The 17,123-nt window shown below is 36.0% G+C and overlaps 1 protein-coding gene across 1 annotated transcript in view; it reads left to right on the top strand.

Moving 5' to 3' along the window:
- The first annotated feature begins 1,768 nt into the window (after positions 1-1,768).
- The window catches only part of LOC131165472 (RNA-binding KH domain-containing protein PEPPER), a 31,088-nt gene continuing 15,733 nt past the window's right edge, over positions 1,769-17,123 (top strand). Inside the window, exons 1-2 of the mRNA XM_058123323.1 lie at positions 1,769-2,331; positions 6,524-6,773. Of these exons, the coding sequence (XP_057979306.1) occupies positions 1,969-2,331; positions 6,524-6,773 (613 nt within the window). The 5' untranslated portion in view covers positions 1,769-1,968. The remainder of the gene's footprint in view (positions 2,332-6,523; positions 6,774-17,123) is intronic.

Genomic DNA, 17,123 nt, shown 5'->3' with positions numbered 1-17,123 from the left:
AGAAAATGAGTATTTTTAGAAAATTGTCTTATTTTTTAATTTCTTTTCTCAAATTTTCAATATGCATATGCAGAACTTTTTTTTTAGTTGTTTCTAATATTTCTATATAAATATTTAATTTTTTTTTTTAAAAAGTGATGTTTTTGTGACTACTTAAAAATTTTAAAATAAGAAATAAAACTTATTTCTTAAAAATTGCTAATAGTCTTTGATTTTCCAGAGAAAGCTTGGATTCATGACAATGGTCCTCGCTGGTTTTGGAAAATTAAGAACCCTAGGCTAAACTCACTACCACTAAGCCTGCTAATAGGAAAACCCCTTATTCTAAGTGCACCTTGTTTCTTAATAAGAAAAAGCCTTAGCGAAGGTGGAGTCGACCAACTATAAGAAAGTTAAGGCCAAAGGAAAAAGGCATGAATACCAAATCCTAAGGCAATCTTGGAAAAAAAAAATTTTAACTAAATTCATTCCATGTCTACTTTTTTAGACACTTGAATATTAGGGGTCTTAATGAACTCCGCAAACAATCTCCAGTTAAAAAGTGGATTGAAACTCACAACATAAATAAGATTTGTTTATGTGAAAGAACAGTCAAAGCAATCAATTTCCCCCAAATTTCCAAAGCTATTTCTCCTAACCAGGCTTTTCTCGGTCCCATATCATATGTGTACTAGGGAGATCATGGGCTTATCTACATTAGTTTGATTTTTTTTTTTTTTGTATGCATCTTCTTTCTTAGATACTTCCGGTGTTTCTCTTTGTGTTTGGATTTTTTAGACTTTCTACGAAAATAAAATCTTCTCTTTCTCTTGTTAAGCAAGAGCATTGTTTGTATCCTTTGCATTTGATGAGAAGATCTTTTCTCTTACATTCTTTGATCATCTTCATGTTTGCTTTTTGGAATATTTTATACGTGTCATACTTTCTATAGAGTGTGTATAGATTCATGAGAGCACTTTGGTAGAGTTTACTGAGAGAAGTGTTTTTGAGTCATTTTCCACTTATTTGAAATTCTTTGAGAACTTCTCCTAGTGGATCCGGCAAGTCGTTTAAGTATACTTGCTCGAGATTGATGCCATTTGGTATGCAAAAGGTATAATATCTTTTAGAGATGAGATTATAGTGCTAATTGACTTGATTTCATGACAAATCCATGGGTTACTTTTAATCTATTCTAGTATAATTTTGAAATAAAGGATGATATTTGTTTTATATAGATGATAAACATATAATTCCATATTAGTAGTTTTTATTTATTTATTGACATTCATCATAATACTATTTTGCAATTCCCACGAATAGTCATTTGACTAGTGGTACCATTTTTTTGGCGACAACATGACCTTCCACTCTCCAACTAAAAAAATGCTCCTGATAACTATTACTATCCTTTCAACCTTCTTACTGTTTCATACTTAAACTTCTATGCTTTAACTTGTCGAACCAATTTTTTTAATCGTATAATTTTTTTGTGCTAGTTAGTAGAAATTTTGATATACAACCGCCATAGCTAACACAATTTATTATTTGGATATAATTAAGAATAAGAATTTTTAGAATTGAACAAATAAAAAGGCTTAAGTTTATCAGCGCCATTGATAGAATTATTTATTGTTCACTTAAATGTTTTTTGAGATGAAACGACTCTTTTTGATAATTATAACAATCAAGTTTTTTTTTTTTTTTTTTTAAGAGACTCGAGTGTAAAAATATGATGTGAACTAAATCTCAAACTTGAATATATAAATATTATTATTTATTTAGGAGTACTCTCAACGGCGATTAACGACCCTCACCCCATAGGCCCAAACCAACCGGAGCGCCATACCACTGCCCCTCTTCCTCACGAGGCAGTACCGAACTTCGTATATAATCAAGGCTCGGGTCCAACGACACTCAAGCCTTACACCCTCGAAAGTCGAAACCCTCGCTCCATTCCTCTCTCTCTCTCTCTCTCTCTTTTCTAGCATGGCTGCCACTGCGCTTGCTGAATCGGTCGAGAACGGGTCGGCGCCGCCGCTGGAATCTGACACAGAGCAAGAGCTCTCTGAGATCGGCGCCATTAGTACGGGCGACGCCGCGGCTACCATTAACACAACCATAGATGAAACTATTGCCACTGAGGCAGCTCAACCGACGTCTACGGCAGCTCCGGCTTCGGAGAGGAAGTGGCCTGGGTGGCCCGGGGACTGTGTGTTCCGGCTTATAGTGCCGGTACTCAAAGTCGGCAGCATAATCGGCCGCAAGGGCGAGTTGATCAAGAAAATGTGTGAGGAGACTCGCGCCCGCATTCGTGTTCTGGAAGGTGCCGCCGGGACTCTTGATCGCATTGTGAGTTTTTCCTCTTGTTCTATTCTTCGCGTTTGCTAGGCTTTTTTTTTTTTTTCGTTCTAAATTGTCGTCTCATTTTTAGAGTAAGAAGGCGTTCTTTCACTGTCTGTTTGGTTGCTGATAGCCTTCTTCTTTTTGTTTGGTTATTTTTTTTGTTATCATGTTCCCTCACTAAAACATAAAGAAGCAAACATTTTAACTCAAAATTTTCTAAAGCGTGTTAGGTTCTTTTAAGCAAATATTTTTTCCTTTGCTCATGCTTGTTTTCTTGATTAGGAAAATGGGATTAAGGCAAAACAAAAAGCAAAGTTTTGAATTTTGTGTTTTCCCTTTAGTGGTTTTTATGCCTGTGTAGACTAAACTGTAGGAGAACAGTGTTAAGCTCTAGAAAGGAGAACCCTAGTTTTGGGATTAGACTAATGGCTGAGTGAGGTTACTGTCTAGGGTTCTTGTGAGATTATGGTGAAGTGTATGGAACCTCTGATTAACCAAAATATTAAAAATTTTTTATGCTCAACAGAAATTTCTGCAGCTTAAGAATATTTATACTGACTGAGAAAGAGAACTATAATTGTCATTTCAAAGTGAGTGGCTTAAAATATATGAATGGTTTCTTATGGATTTTTGGGGAATAAGTTTAGTTTATGATAGATGTGATCATAGTTGTCAAATTGAGATTAAATCATGAATCAAAATCCCAATTTTGGGAATTGAGAATAAAAAAGAATCGTCATGCTCAACACTATTTCCAAAATTAATTCTAAAGAAATGCTTGTGTACAACAAATAAATTAGTAAACTACGACCACATGTCATGTATGTTTTCTTGAAAATAAGTAAACAACTGAACTATATGGTGTTTAAGGAGAAAAATCAATAAAAATAATAAAAAAGCTATAATTTTGATGTTTAACAACAAATAATGTATTGCATATGTTTTATCTAACTGAAAAGTGAGAAAAAGTATATGAAAAGCAAAACTGATAAATTATTCAAATAAATAAATAACTTTTGAATGCTAAGAACGCAGCAAAGTGTCAATGCCACCTTAGCCAAATACTGCCCTTCTTCTCATGGCAGAATGCTATTCTCGTCCAAAAAAGAAAGAATGGTTCTGTGAAGGCAACAGAAGGCCTACTGTTCTGTTTTCTCCTCTTTTTGCAGTACTGAACCACCATAGAGTGAAAAACAGCAGCGAAAAGGTTTCTTTGGGGTTTTAAACTAGTATAATGTATTTGATAAATTAGTTAACTCTGATTGATTTGCTCGATTCAGGGGGTGAATTGATCGTTTTAGTTGCTTTTCAATTCTCCAGTGAGATTTGAATTAATTTGGCATTGAATTGATACGAATTGTAAGAATTGAATTGCGAATCAGAAATTTCTTTCAACTATAGATGTGATTAGTTTGAACAGTTGTAGTGTTAGGGTGCAACAACAACAACAACTGCTGGGAAAGTAGTGGATACTTGTGCATGCTTGCCGGAAAATTAATGTTGTTTGGGAGACAGTATGGTAGATTTCATTATTGAGTGGGTATTTGTGAAAATTGTTCTCCTAGGTCTTAGAATATGTGACTCTAGAAATCACAGAAGCAGAGAGCAGGTTTAGGTGTAGCTGCAGCCTGCATGAATGTGTTGAGGTATGTGCATGTGAAGCATCTGAACTTATGAGTTTCAGAGGTTTGGGGCATGTGGAAAAAGTCAGAAAGTGAGCAATTAAAAATGAAAAGAAACAAATATTATCTTAATATTTATGCACATATATTATCAATCTAATGCTTCATTCCATGTAAAAGAGTATGTCAGTGGGTTGTGAAATGTTCTGGCATGACAGTCCCTTTTCAAGAAAATCAGCTTACCACTGGTTGAGTTGTAATATGGTTTCTAGATCAATTAAGATTCTCTCAGATTACGAACTTTGTGGAAGAACTCTTAATTTTTTTATTCTAATGAAAAGATGGCAATGAAGAGCTGTTAAATTTGGCTTTCCCTCCCTTCACTATCAATAAAACAGATTTTTGTCTTTCCCACTTATCATAAAATTAATTTTTATTCAGTCCATGTTGAAATTTATACTTTCTCTCTCTCTCTCTCCCTCTGCCACAGCCTAATGTGAAATTCATCCCATTCAAGCATCTCACTTTCTCTCTCTCCCCCAATGTTTTGTTTCATTTTCACTTGGTAGCCTCGAGGCATCCTTTTTTTTTTTTGGGGGGGAGGGGGGATTGTTTTGAAATGGATGTTTATGAATTAAAACAACTAATTTATTGAGATAAAATAGTTCAACAATCTACATATAAATGTATGCTATAAGGAATTCAAATGAAAATAGGGATAGGATGACAAAAAGTTTGTATTATTTATGTCCACTCTCCAAGAGCCAGCTTTGGGGATTCACTATTGTATGAACAACAGGATGCTTAAGCCCCATTTCAGGCTTACATTATATCATTTTGGATTTCCAATCCTTTCTTATAATACAAGAAGAAATGGAAGTACAAGACAACTCTTAAGCACACTTGAATATACTCCCTTAGAACAGACTTGTTAAATATTAAGAAAACAAGAGGAGAATTTTTAGGAGTCAACTAAGCTATCCAAGTTTTGGTGATATGCATCTTAAATCTCTTCGTCAAATAAGTTGCAAAGAATCAATTTTTAGAAAGAGTCGAGAGAAAAGATAATATTATTTTTGGAAAACATTTGCTGTCGATTTATGTTAATTATTTCAACGCTTATCTCAATCAATATTTGATTGTCATTACTTAATATCACTCAAAATTTAGAGGGAGAGAGAGAAAGAATATCCTAAGCATACCCAATTTTCAAAATATTTGTTAGAATTTGTAGGAAACAAGAGTCTAAGCTCAAGAAAGAGTTTTCACAATCAACACACATGATGTATTTAACTTTCGAAAGAGAAGTCATGAAGCAGGAAAACTTATTCAGAGAGAGAGAGAGAATATATTCTACCATTTACGTGAGAAAACTAATGTGTATGTGGAGAGTGAGTGCATGTTAAAATTCATAAGGACGGAGAGAGAGAGAGAGAGAGAGAGAGAAGAACAAATCTAGGATGCATGCATATCAAGCTTAGCATGAACAATCAAGTTGGTGAGATTTTACTTCAGCTATGTAATTAGCTTGCGTGAAAAATAATAAAAATCACATTCCAAGTAAAGGCCTCTTGATTATGCTATTTTGTCTCTGCCATATTTACAGATACATTTGTTCAGACATATCTTTGAATTTTATTTTATTTTAAATTTGATCTCTGCCTCTCTTTCTTTGTTTGCACAGACCTGTGTATTCTATGCAAATAATAAAATGAATTTTACCGTTCTGTCACTGAGATGTATGATAACCCTGCATGTTTACTGCCAAGGTGTTACCACTGTTATCTGCGCTTCAATTGCCAAACTCTCTGCCAGTATTCACCTTGTAAATTACCATCAATATCAGCATGTACCAACTTATATCCACATCCCATCACTGTTTTCCCCTGGCCAACATTGTACAACATTATTTTTGCATCCATCCAAGTTATCAACGCCAACCAATTTATAATCACCCTTGTATTGATATTATTATTATTATTATTATTAGTTTTAAATTTTTTACTCGTGTTGAGTGCAACCTGTTAAATTTAGAGAACATGCCTGCCTGTTGAACTTCTATTTCTTGGATTGGCTTGCTAATGTGGCATTTGCAAAAATAAAAAAGAAGAATCAGTCCTGGAATAGATGAAACATTATCTGGTCAATTCTGTGGTTATTGATTTTATTGAAAAATTAAAATCATACTTTAATTTCTTAGTTTTGTATGTGTTGGATTTATTTTTATTCCTCATTTTATTTATTAGTTATTTTTTAAGGAGGTTTTCAGAAGGGCTTGTCCCGTTTATAGAACCTGGATGATGCCGACTTGTTGCAACTCCTAACAAATTTTTTTGCCTAATTTGTTACATTTTGACAGAACATGGTAGATTTTTGGACTTGAATTGGTTTTCAATCACAAATTGTAGGTCATTATTTCTGCCATTCTACATCAGCAATGCTGATATTGTTACATCAGTGGCACTAATAATTGTTTTCAGTTTCCAGATTAATTTTTCTTTTACTTCTCTTTTGTTTTCTTTGGGATTTACAGCCTAATATCTATTACTGTGTTTCATTTCCTTTTATTTCTATAGGTACTGATATCTGGAAAAGAAGAGCCAGAGGCACCAATATCCCCTGCAATGGATGCTGTGCTTAGAGTTTTCAAACGTGTCACTGGATTTTCTGAGAGTGAGGGTGATGCCAAAGCAGCAGGAGCAGCATTTTGTTCAGTTCGTTTACTGGTGGCATCCACGCAAGCCATTAATTTAATTGGAAAGCAAGGTTCTCTAATCAAGTCAATACAGGAGAGCACTGGAGCTTCTGTGCGGGTTTTGTCTGGAGGTATGCACTAGGCATTTTATGTTATCTTCAGTCAATACATGCATGCACACATGCAGCACATATGTGATATTTGTTATGTAATTTCAACATTTAATATGGAATGATATCTTTCTGTTTTGTTGGCAATATTGGTCTTGTGAGACATGAAATTTAAGTAATAGGAGTTCAATTTCTGCTTACCATGATTATTTTTAGATAATGAAATCTACTATTTAAAAAAAAAATGTAATTCTAAATCCTCAGCTTTGCCCTTCTATGTCGGGGAGAGATGACACTAGTTGGGGGAATCTAGTGAAAAGTGAATTATGGAACTATTGGCCCCTATTTTCAGGCCCATTGTTTGTGTTTGTTTTGGTCTTCTTCTTATCCGTTAGAGATTTAGTTCACTAGATTGAACTTTTTATGGTAATCTTCAGCTGAGATTAATACTTTGCTTCACACACTTATGTAGTACAATAGTTAGAATCAGAGGATTATCAATTCGAATTGTACGATTTGTATTGATAAAGGCATAAATCGTTTGAATGCATTGGATAATCTCAGGAAGCTGTGAATCAAGATGAATCAAATCTAATCATATGAATCGCAAGACTCGGATCCGATGCTTTTAAAACCCAACCAAAGTTGACTAGGTGGGTGAGCTTTTGGTTGGCTCATTGCCTTCTCCACATTCTAGATTTAAAGATCTGATTTGATTAATTTTTGTTTTTTTATTATCTTTTATTTTTTCTATTTACTTTTTTCTTCTTGTTTTAGTTGTTAGAGCAAGCACATGCATTAAAAATGAATTTTTTTTATTAAACACCATAAAGTTCACATTTTTATTGTTTTCTATTGATTCATTCCCTTAAAAACCATAAAGTTGAATTTTCATTGAGATTTTCTTGATCCCACTCATTATTATTTTTTTTCAAAGAAAGCATACACATGATTTTTTTATTATTAAACATGTAAACTTACACCATAAACATAAAGTTTAAGCTTTTCAAATTTTTCATGGGTCCTTATTTTTTGTGTGTGTGTCTATCTTGAACTCTTACTTTTATTGCATCGGTTTTGAGTCCCATAACACATGTTATAGTCTCATAGAAACTGACTTAGCTTGATTCTTGATGAAAGGTGGAATGGTTAGATCATGGTGTATGTGTATCTTATTTATATGGCCAGTTTCCCCTTTTATATCAATATATGTATGAGTAAAATAGATCATGGTAGGATTTATACCTACAATTGTATGAGTAAAATAGATCATGGTAGGATTTATACCTACAAAACTTGCTTCATAGGCAAGCACCATTCCAATTATCAGCATGTTTGATCCATTATTTATAGAAATTTCAATATATTTTACTCTTTTACTTGGTACAAGCCATTTGGAATTGATTTTTTAAATTTTATATTGAATCTGATTTGATTCTTGATTCTTGATTCACAAAATTGGGATTTGGATTCACGATTGGTATCTCGATTTGACAACTATGTGTAGTACACTGCACACTGGTGGATGCAGGGTGACTGACAGCTTTTAATTTTACTGTACTATCTATGGTGATGCAATTGCTCCTTACCCCACCCAGATCTCCCCCCCCCCCCCCCTGGTGCCTAAATTTTTTTCTGACTTATAAAGTAAGGACTATATGGTAATTTTATGTGAAATTTTGTTTCAAAAATTAAAACTCTTTCCTTTCTTTTAGTTTCCCCTTCAACCCAAGGGCAGAAAGCCCTATCCTCCTGCTGCCCTGCCTCCTCAACCTCACGTCACACCTTATCCAAATTTCACTCTTAGGATTTATGTTGTTCTTAGAGAATATTTCTTATGCTAGTATGTTCTCATGTAAAATATTTTGGAATTTTATTTGGGAGCAAATGTAAAGTATTGAATTTACATTTATAAACTTGGAAAAAATCGATATTTACATTTTCCCCTAATTTTACACATTAAAATTTTGAAATCCAAACTCCAAATATGTACTTTTTGAACTGCCCTCTATGCCCTCTTGTAAAATATTTTGAAATTGTATTTGGGGAGTGAATTTCAAGCCTTGAATTTAAATTTGTGAATTAAGACAAAAATAAATCTAAGTTTGTGTTGCATTTATTATAATTTTGCACTTTAAAATTTTATGCTATGAAGGAGCGACGAGTGCAATTATAAGATTATTACTCAAGTTGGATTATTGGTTTAAAGTTTATCTTTTATATATATATATATATATATTTTTTCATATACACTGTTTATAGTGATGTATGTAATTCTTTACTCTTTTGTAACATCGGTTGGATGTACCTACCCATGATTTTAATTAATAAAACTTTTATTTATTTATTAATGTTGAAATAGTAGATAATTGAGCTAAAAAAACATTTTAATATACAATAACAACAAAACCAAGCCTTAAGTTCCACTAGGTGGGGTCGGCTATATGAATTACTTTCCGCCAATTTATACGATCATGGACCATTTGTTTTGACAGATTCAGGGATATTAAATCCTTACTATCTCCTCCCAAGTTATTTTAAGTCTATCCCTACCTCTTCTATTGCTTCCCATAGTAACTAACTCACTCTTCCTCACTAGCGCACTATGTGGCCTACGTTGCAAGTGTCCATACCATCGAGTCGTCCCTCCCTTATCTTATCTTCTATAGGAACTACACCTAATATTAAAAAAAACATTTTAATATTTTATATATATAAATCTTCCCCCCCCCCCCCCCCCAACTATGATTCCTGGATCTGCCACTGCAGTACATAGATAATAGAATATTGGCTCAAGCTGAAATTTTCCGCCTCCGGCCATTGAAGGGGTAAAATATGGATCCTCCATTTTTGAACAGTAAATTCTTTGGGTGTCCAATAAGTGGCAAACTATTTATATGTGTGTGTGTATTGGATAAGGAAAAATATACTAACAAAATATCAAAGTACGAAGAGAAACTAGACATCCTCCAAAGGAACAAAAGAAAAGATATGTTATGAAAGAGCTGTCCTCCAATCCCTTTGCAGGTTGGGCAGTGAAACCCGAAAGAATGAGCACAAAAAGAAGCAAGAAACATAACTCTATCCCATAACAAATTAGGAGAAGGTGTGTGGTCTTTAGTTGTAAAATGATGTGTGGTCCCTAGTTGTGAAGTGTATTTTTAGTTACGGAATGCGAGGTTTAGAATGCAACTTTACACAGTTTAACTTACTCCTTTTGCAGCCAATTAGGTTACTCATAAAATGGTAAACTAATTTCTTCTGCAGCAGATTAGGTTGCCCTTCAATGTCAAGTGCATTAGGCACAAGAGGTGCATGCATAGACTGGGGGCTTTGGCTTTGCACAAAGAAAGGGTGCCAAATTGAATTTAATCCTTTCATTTTAAAAGATTTTAAAGGAGAGGTTTTGTTCTCACCACCACCACCACCACACACGCACACACAAAATCACATCTCTACAGTTAATTAAAGAGAGTTGGAATGGTTTTCAATCATAAAAAATTTACTCCTTTTCTAAAGAAAACCCCCAATATTTACAAGTTACAATTTACTAATATTTTCAAACATGGATACATTGGTAATTTGATGAACTAAATTCAAATTTGGATTACTGAAATATGATTCTCCATCGTCTCTAAAAAAAACAAAATACTTGGTGGCCGTGGAGCACACATGAGTGCATGCCAATTTGCTGGAATATAAAAAAGGCAAAACACTGACCTTCTATGTTTTATTTATTTATTTTTCCCCTTCAACTACTTGCTTTTCCTTCACAAAGGTTGATTTTGGGTACTCAAATAAAGTACTTCTTATTCTTCCTAAAATTCATGCATTAAATCTTTTCATATACAATTAATTTTTTAAAAAAATTGTATGGGAAAAAAATTACTGAGAACAAGAAGAAAGAATTGTTGTCAGGAGGATGAGGAGTCTTCAAATAAAAAATATCAATACATAAAAGAAATAAACTTATCACAGTTCACAGCTAATTCAAAGAGTCTTTTCTCAGCCCTTTTCCATTATAATTTATGAACACTTTAAATTAGCTAGATCATGTTGGCTTTTTTTTTTCATCTTGCTCTTACCGCACACTTCATGACCATGTCCAGGAGCTCATTACAGCAAACACATCTTATTCATTAGTTTTGAAGCTTCAATAACCTCTCACTCACTTCCTCACATAACAGAGGAGTATGCAAAATGCCATTTCAATAGAAACTAGTCTCTTGAAGCTTTTTACCGACTCCATCATCCTCAAAGATAGGAACACCTTTCGAGCTTTCTGAAGGAGTTGCTGACACATGGGAGATATCACATACAATCTAAGGACTCTGAATCATACCCATATTTGCTCTGGAAATTCAATAATAAACAGCCATCTCATGGTAACTTCATTATCATAATCAGACTTATAGACTCATCAACCTGTTTTTTAATTTTCTAGACAAACTGCCCGCACTAACCTTCTCTCCGGATCCATCCCTCAAATCAGGCGGACAGTCCCAAAGGGTATAACTTTTAAATAAGTTTGGTTTGCGGAATGGAAACGGCATGAGAATAGAATTGAAGTGGGAATGGAATAGAAGCAGTAAATGGAATCAATGCTAGAATTCGAGTTTTGCTTTTGGGTACTCATGAGGGGATGACTGCTGCAATGAAATGATACAAGGCATTTTCGAAAAGACCACTTAAATCAAAATTGTTGATTTTAATTTTATCATGAAATATGCTTTAAAAAATCAATTTCAAGCCTTCTGGTGATTATGGAGGTTGTTTCCAAAGAAAATGGGGAGAAAGAGAGCGAGAGAATCAGCAGAAATTAAAATAGTACAAAAAACCTGTGATCTTGCTTGCCGCTCTCATGATCTCATTCTTCCTCTCTGAGCTAGTTACCTTCCTCTTGCTTGAGTTCTTGGTCCTCGCTAAAAGAATGCGACTTGAAAATTTTCCTCTAGCTTCCTTTTTCATTTCTTTACCTTGCAGATTTTTGCTGGACATTGTCTTCAGCCTCTTGTGTCCTCCAGGTCCAGGTCATCGAACATAGTTGTCAACATTCGCAATGCCAGCCATGGACTCCAGCATCTTGAGTTCTCCAGGTCCTGGATGCCGTCATATTTGTGGCATCAGATTTGCAGTGCCATTCATGACCTTCATTGTCAAGGGAGATCAGAACAGGCGTTATTTTTGTCGGGAATTAACATGTGAGTGTGGGGGGAGGGGGGATGATATACTTTTTAAGGCTATTTAGTAAACTTAAAAAATTTTGAAAGCAATTCCAGGGGAATGAATAGTGATTCTATCCCAGCTGGGTTGGTATTGCAATTCCACCACTCATGGGAATCATAATTCCATTTGGAATTGCGTTCAGAAGCAAACCAACCATAGTAATGGGAATCAGGGCCTGAATATTGGTTCCATTACAACCCTGATTCTGCAACCAAATGTGGTGTTAACATTATAGTAATTGACGTCTCTTGGTAAGTCTTTTGTCCTCAAGGACTTTGCTAAACCTCTTGCATAGCCTTTTGACTGAATTTACTATACCCAGGCAAAGAGTTTTTTTACCCTATAGTTTTCCACTTTTTTGTATCCGACCACTGTTACAAGTGTGACCTGCACAACAGCCATTGCTCCCTCAACATTCTGCTCTACACTTTATTATCTATTCTGGCAACTTCCTGAATTGTCCTTCCTTTCCTGCACATCAGCAATAACAGCATTCTTCCCCACAATAATCAGAAGGGAGTTTCCCTGCACTGCTGCCTGCAATAACCACCAGCTGCTAAGAGGGATCACCGTTTGTACAGTTACTGCATACAATTTTCACTCTGATGGCGTCTGTTTGAAAGTTGGACCTTCTGAGTATCGTGCCTGGCTACCTACTTCTTTTAGCCCAAATGGTGGGCACGCAAAAACCTGAAGTTCTTTCCCAACTTTATTAAATCCCAGCCCACCAGAGTTAATTACCTTGTGTTTTCTTTGTGTTAATGGGAAGGATGCCAGATTTCTTATAGGTAAAATGTTTTTGTTTTGCTTGGAGAATGGCAATTTTTGTTGCAATTTTTTCAATCACAGAGAAGAATGATCATTGCTTCCTTCACCTCCTCCCCCCTCTCCCCGGGACAGGGGTCAAGGGAGGAAAGGAGATGACTTTTTGAAGAGTTACACTATTTTCTCTTCACAAAAATTGTTAAACCATGGGTTAGAACTTTCAGAGTTTCAAATCAATTTCATTTTATGGTGAGACTGAGAGTGAATAGCTTCAGAAAGTTTTATTTTGGAGAAGATACCGAACAAGGCACCAGGTGATTTTTGTTCCAAAAGAAGAGGATGCAGGGGGTTGGAAGGAGTTCTTCAGGACTTTGAATGGCAGCATAGAGAGCAATCGAGCAAGCATTGATGATCAATGGACTATGCCTATATTGCATTGCAGGGATTGCAGCTCCACAAATGCGTGTCAAGGGGCTGGCAACCCAAATCAATTTTCCAATGAGGGCGGACAATCTACCATGGTGTTGGGTGAGTCTCCAGCACAGCTGTGATGGGAGATTTCTGTCGAGGGAAGTCAAGAAAGGAAAGATAATGATTAAGGAAAGATTAACAAAACGACGAATGAGGGGATTCTAGAAGGCTTTCCGTGATACTGTCAAAAAAAGTATAAGGGAAGATTCTCATATGGAACAATTTATATTCATGGGTGCATAGGTGTTAATAGAGCCTGGGCCTGAAAATTTCATGCTGCTGGGCTAAACGAAATAAGCTCTAAAAGATTAGGTGCAATGGAGGGAAGGCCACCTTTAACCCAATGTTGAGGCAAGAGTTGTCATAAATGGCCCAATTGAAGCCTAATCAAAATATTTCAAAGGATAAAAAACGCTGTTGGGCTGATGGTTTTTGAGCTTTTTTCTAGGTAAATGGACAAGATCCCCCTTCTTCAAAGGAGAGATTGTGCTTGAAAAGAAAGGAAAAAAGAAAGGCCAAATGCTTCATAACGAGAAACCCATGCTGCAATTGAGAGAAATACAAAGTGATCAAGATAAGGAAGGGGGACAGAAGGTTGCTCTTGGGTGGAGCAGATGATGATAAAAGTGGAATTTCAATGGTTCAGGTTTACAAAGCTAGAGTTTGTGAAGGTTGTTGGATGCCCACAATCATGTGAAGAAGATCGATGAGGAAGGCTTATACGACAAGGGAAAAAGAAAGAAAGTGATGCAATTAGAGAACGAAGATGAAGCATCATCAAATTTTGTAGATGATGAGGAATTGCCACTATTCATTTTAAATTGTCGAGGTTGAAGAATTGTTTATCGAAAATCTGAGAAGGAAGGGTGAGGGAGGAAAGGAAGAAGAAGGGTCAAAGATTATGGAGTTGGGAGGCTGTGGGGCAGAGGGCTAATGAAGACAAAAACTCATAGGCGCTCTTATTTGGTGAGGGTCGTATTAATCTTGTTTTGAAAATATAGAGGTGTAAATGATGTTAGGATGTTAATGGGAAGTGACCACAACTTCTTTTCAGTTTGACACTCTTAAGCCCAAGCTCTATTTCTAGTCATAGTGTGATGGCAAGAGACTTGGGAAATGTTCTTCCATAAGCCAAGTGGGGGAACCCCGCAAATCTTGAAGGTACTTCTTCCATTCCAATGTCCATTGAATTGAATTTAAGGAGTTTAAACTTGAGGGAAATCTTAGTACTTTTGACCTTTTTCGGAATGAGGAGAAAACTAGGTGATCTAGGAATTACTTGTTATATGGGTCTTATTATGGCGATCCCCTTTGGGAATAAGCTTATAAAAGATGGTATTAGCAAAAGGAGAAAAATCAATAATTTTAGTAGTGAATTAGTTAGATTAGCTTCTTAGTTAATCATGATATAAGGGGTAGGTTTTTAGGGGTCATGGGTGAAATTAAATGAAGCTTTATTGTTGAATGTTAGAGGTATTTGGGGCTGTTGACAAGAGAACAACTGTTAAGGAGTTGGTTAATGGAGATGATCCATATATTTTGTTTTTGTAGGAGTCAAAGTTAGGAAAGATAGATGCTTATTCCTTTAGGAGTATTTAGGATTCTAGATTCAAAGAGTGGGTGTCTTTCCTTTCTTTAGGAGTCTCAGGTAGGGCTGGCAAAACGGGCGGGCGGGCCAGGTCCGGGCAGGTCGCCAATGGGTTGGGTTATAAACGGGTCGGGTCATAAACGAGTCAATGTTAAATGGGTCCTAATCATGTAAACCCCAACCTGCCTGTTTAATAAACGGGCAGGTCACGGGTTAATCGTTTAAAAAATAATTATATATTTTAATTTGTTTAAATTTATTTATTTTTTTATTAATCTTAAAAAAAAAACATAAAATGTAAAAAAAATAAAATAAAAGGGTGTTTTCCAGCTTTTCCTATGCAAATTTAGAAATTTACAAAATAATTGTACCATCTTGTAATTACTTTAAAAAATTGAAAATAAAAGATGACTATTTTTCCCCACGATTTCTTATTATTTTCTAGTTATTTAACACAAGTAAAACCTAATAATAGGTTGCATTTTTTTTTTTGTAATTATTTAGAAAATTTGGTTGTTTGGTACTTTGATTTACTCTAGTTGTTTGGTAAAAGGATGAATGTGGACTCCAAAGGCTTGCCATGTTTTACGAAGCCAGAGCCCAGAGGGTTCTAGAGAAAGGCAAGTCCAACCATTAAACAAATGAAAAACATACCCAAATAAAGAAGAAAAAGAAAAGGTACTTCTAATCATGGCAATTCACACCAAAACTCTCAGGCTGAGCCTGAGAGTAAGGGAGATGAGAGTGAGAGGGACTGAGGGAGATGAGAGTGAGAGCATTGAGGCGGAGTGAAGGAGACGGTGTGTGGCGTGCGGCAACGGCGTATGGCGACGGGGAGTAGAGCTTGGCAAAGCACCAGAACCGCAGAGAGCAGTGCCGCAGTGGGTCTGTGGCTGTGGATGACAATTGGAGGAGACGATGACTCGAGAGGAGTGAATTGTTCGCAGGCCGCAGCAGGCAGTAGCACCAGCGCATGAGTAGGAGGGAGTCGAGGGACGAGGGAGGCAAGCAGAGGAGAGGACTGAGAGAATGAGAACCTGAGAGGAGAGCGATTAGGGTTTTTTCGTGTGTGGGTGGACGGGACGGCGTGGGTTTAGGGTTAATGGGTTGTGAGGTATATAAAGGGTCCCGAACTCGGTTAACCCGTTTATAAACAGATCAACCCGTGACCCGCCCATTTATTAAACGGGTTAACTTTCCTAGACTTGAACCCGTTTTAAACGGGCGGGTCCGCGTGACCCGACAGGTCATGACCCCCATTTTTCCATCCCTAGTCTCAAGGGGGTTAGATTGTGACTTGGGACACCAGGCTAGCTTTGTTTAAAGACTATATCTTAAGATCTTTTTCTTTGCAGGTCTTGCTAGAGGTTAGGGGTGTCGGGGAATGGTGGTTCACCCTAGTTTATGGTCCTACACAACATGCTCAACGAAATAATTTTTATGAAAAGCTGATCACATGTGGTAGGAGGTCTTCTAATGGTAGAACCTTGAGGGGGAAGTTTGGGGCCTCAGGATGACTAATAGCATGAGGAATTTTCATCTTTTATTCGGGATTGTGATCTCAAGGATAGACAAGTTTCATCTCACATTGATAGATTCCTTTTTAACAATGCATGGGAAAACTTTTTTCCAAATAATGGTTGCTTCACTTGGGTGGCATTTGGGGATAGGCGAGCTTCATCTCGCATTGATAGATTCCTTTTGAACAATGCATAGGAAAACATTTTTCCAAATATTGTGTAAGAGGTACTAGCTAGGCTTCTTTATGATCATTGCCTGGTACTTTTGGATTCCAATACCATCTTGTGGGCCCCTACTACTTTTAGGTTCAAGAATATGTGGCTCTTGTATCCATATTTTTGTGATAATGTTAGGAGTGTGGCAGAAGAAGTTCAATATTCTAGGGTGGGAGGGTTTTAATTTCATAAGAAAATTGAGGTTTGTCAAAAATAAGTTGTAGGATGAGAAAATGTGTTCATGAACATCAAGTTGAAAAAAAAAAAACATTTTTGATTGATATTATTAGCATGAATAGGTGGGAGGAGGGTGGTTTGTTGGGGGGATGAAGATAGAACTAAAACGGTTTGCCTTTGCAATGAGTTGAAGGTGATTTTGTTGAGGAAAGGAAGGAGTTGGCATAAAAAAATTGAATATTAGTTGGGTTCAAGAGGAAAATCGTTATTCTAGGTTGTTTTGGTGGTTAAGGAGAAGGAAAAGTCTAATTAAGGAGTTAGAAGTTAGATTCAGGAAGGGTGGTAAGGTAAGGGATCATATATTGATTGTGAATGAGATGACAAATTTCTATAAATTACTATATACTA

This window comes from Malania oleifera, chromosome 10 (assembly GCF_029873635.1).
Source record: "Malania oleifera isolate guangnan ecotype guangnan chromosome 10, ASM2987363v1, whole genome shotgun sequence".
Classification (NCBI taxonomy): domain Eukaryota; kingdom Viridiplantae; phylum Streptophyta; class Magnoliopsida; order Santalales; family Ximeniaceae; genus Malania; species Malania oleifera.
This window is presented reverse-complemented; position numbering and strand designations above follow the sequence as displayed.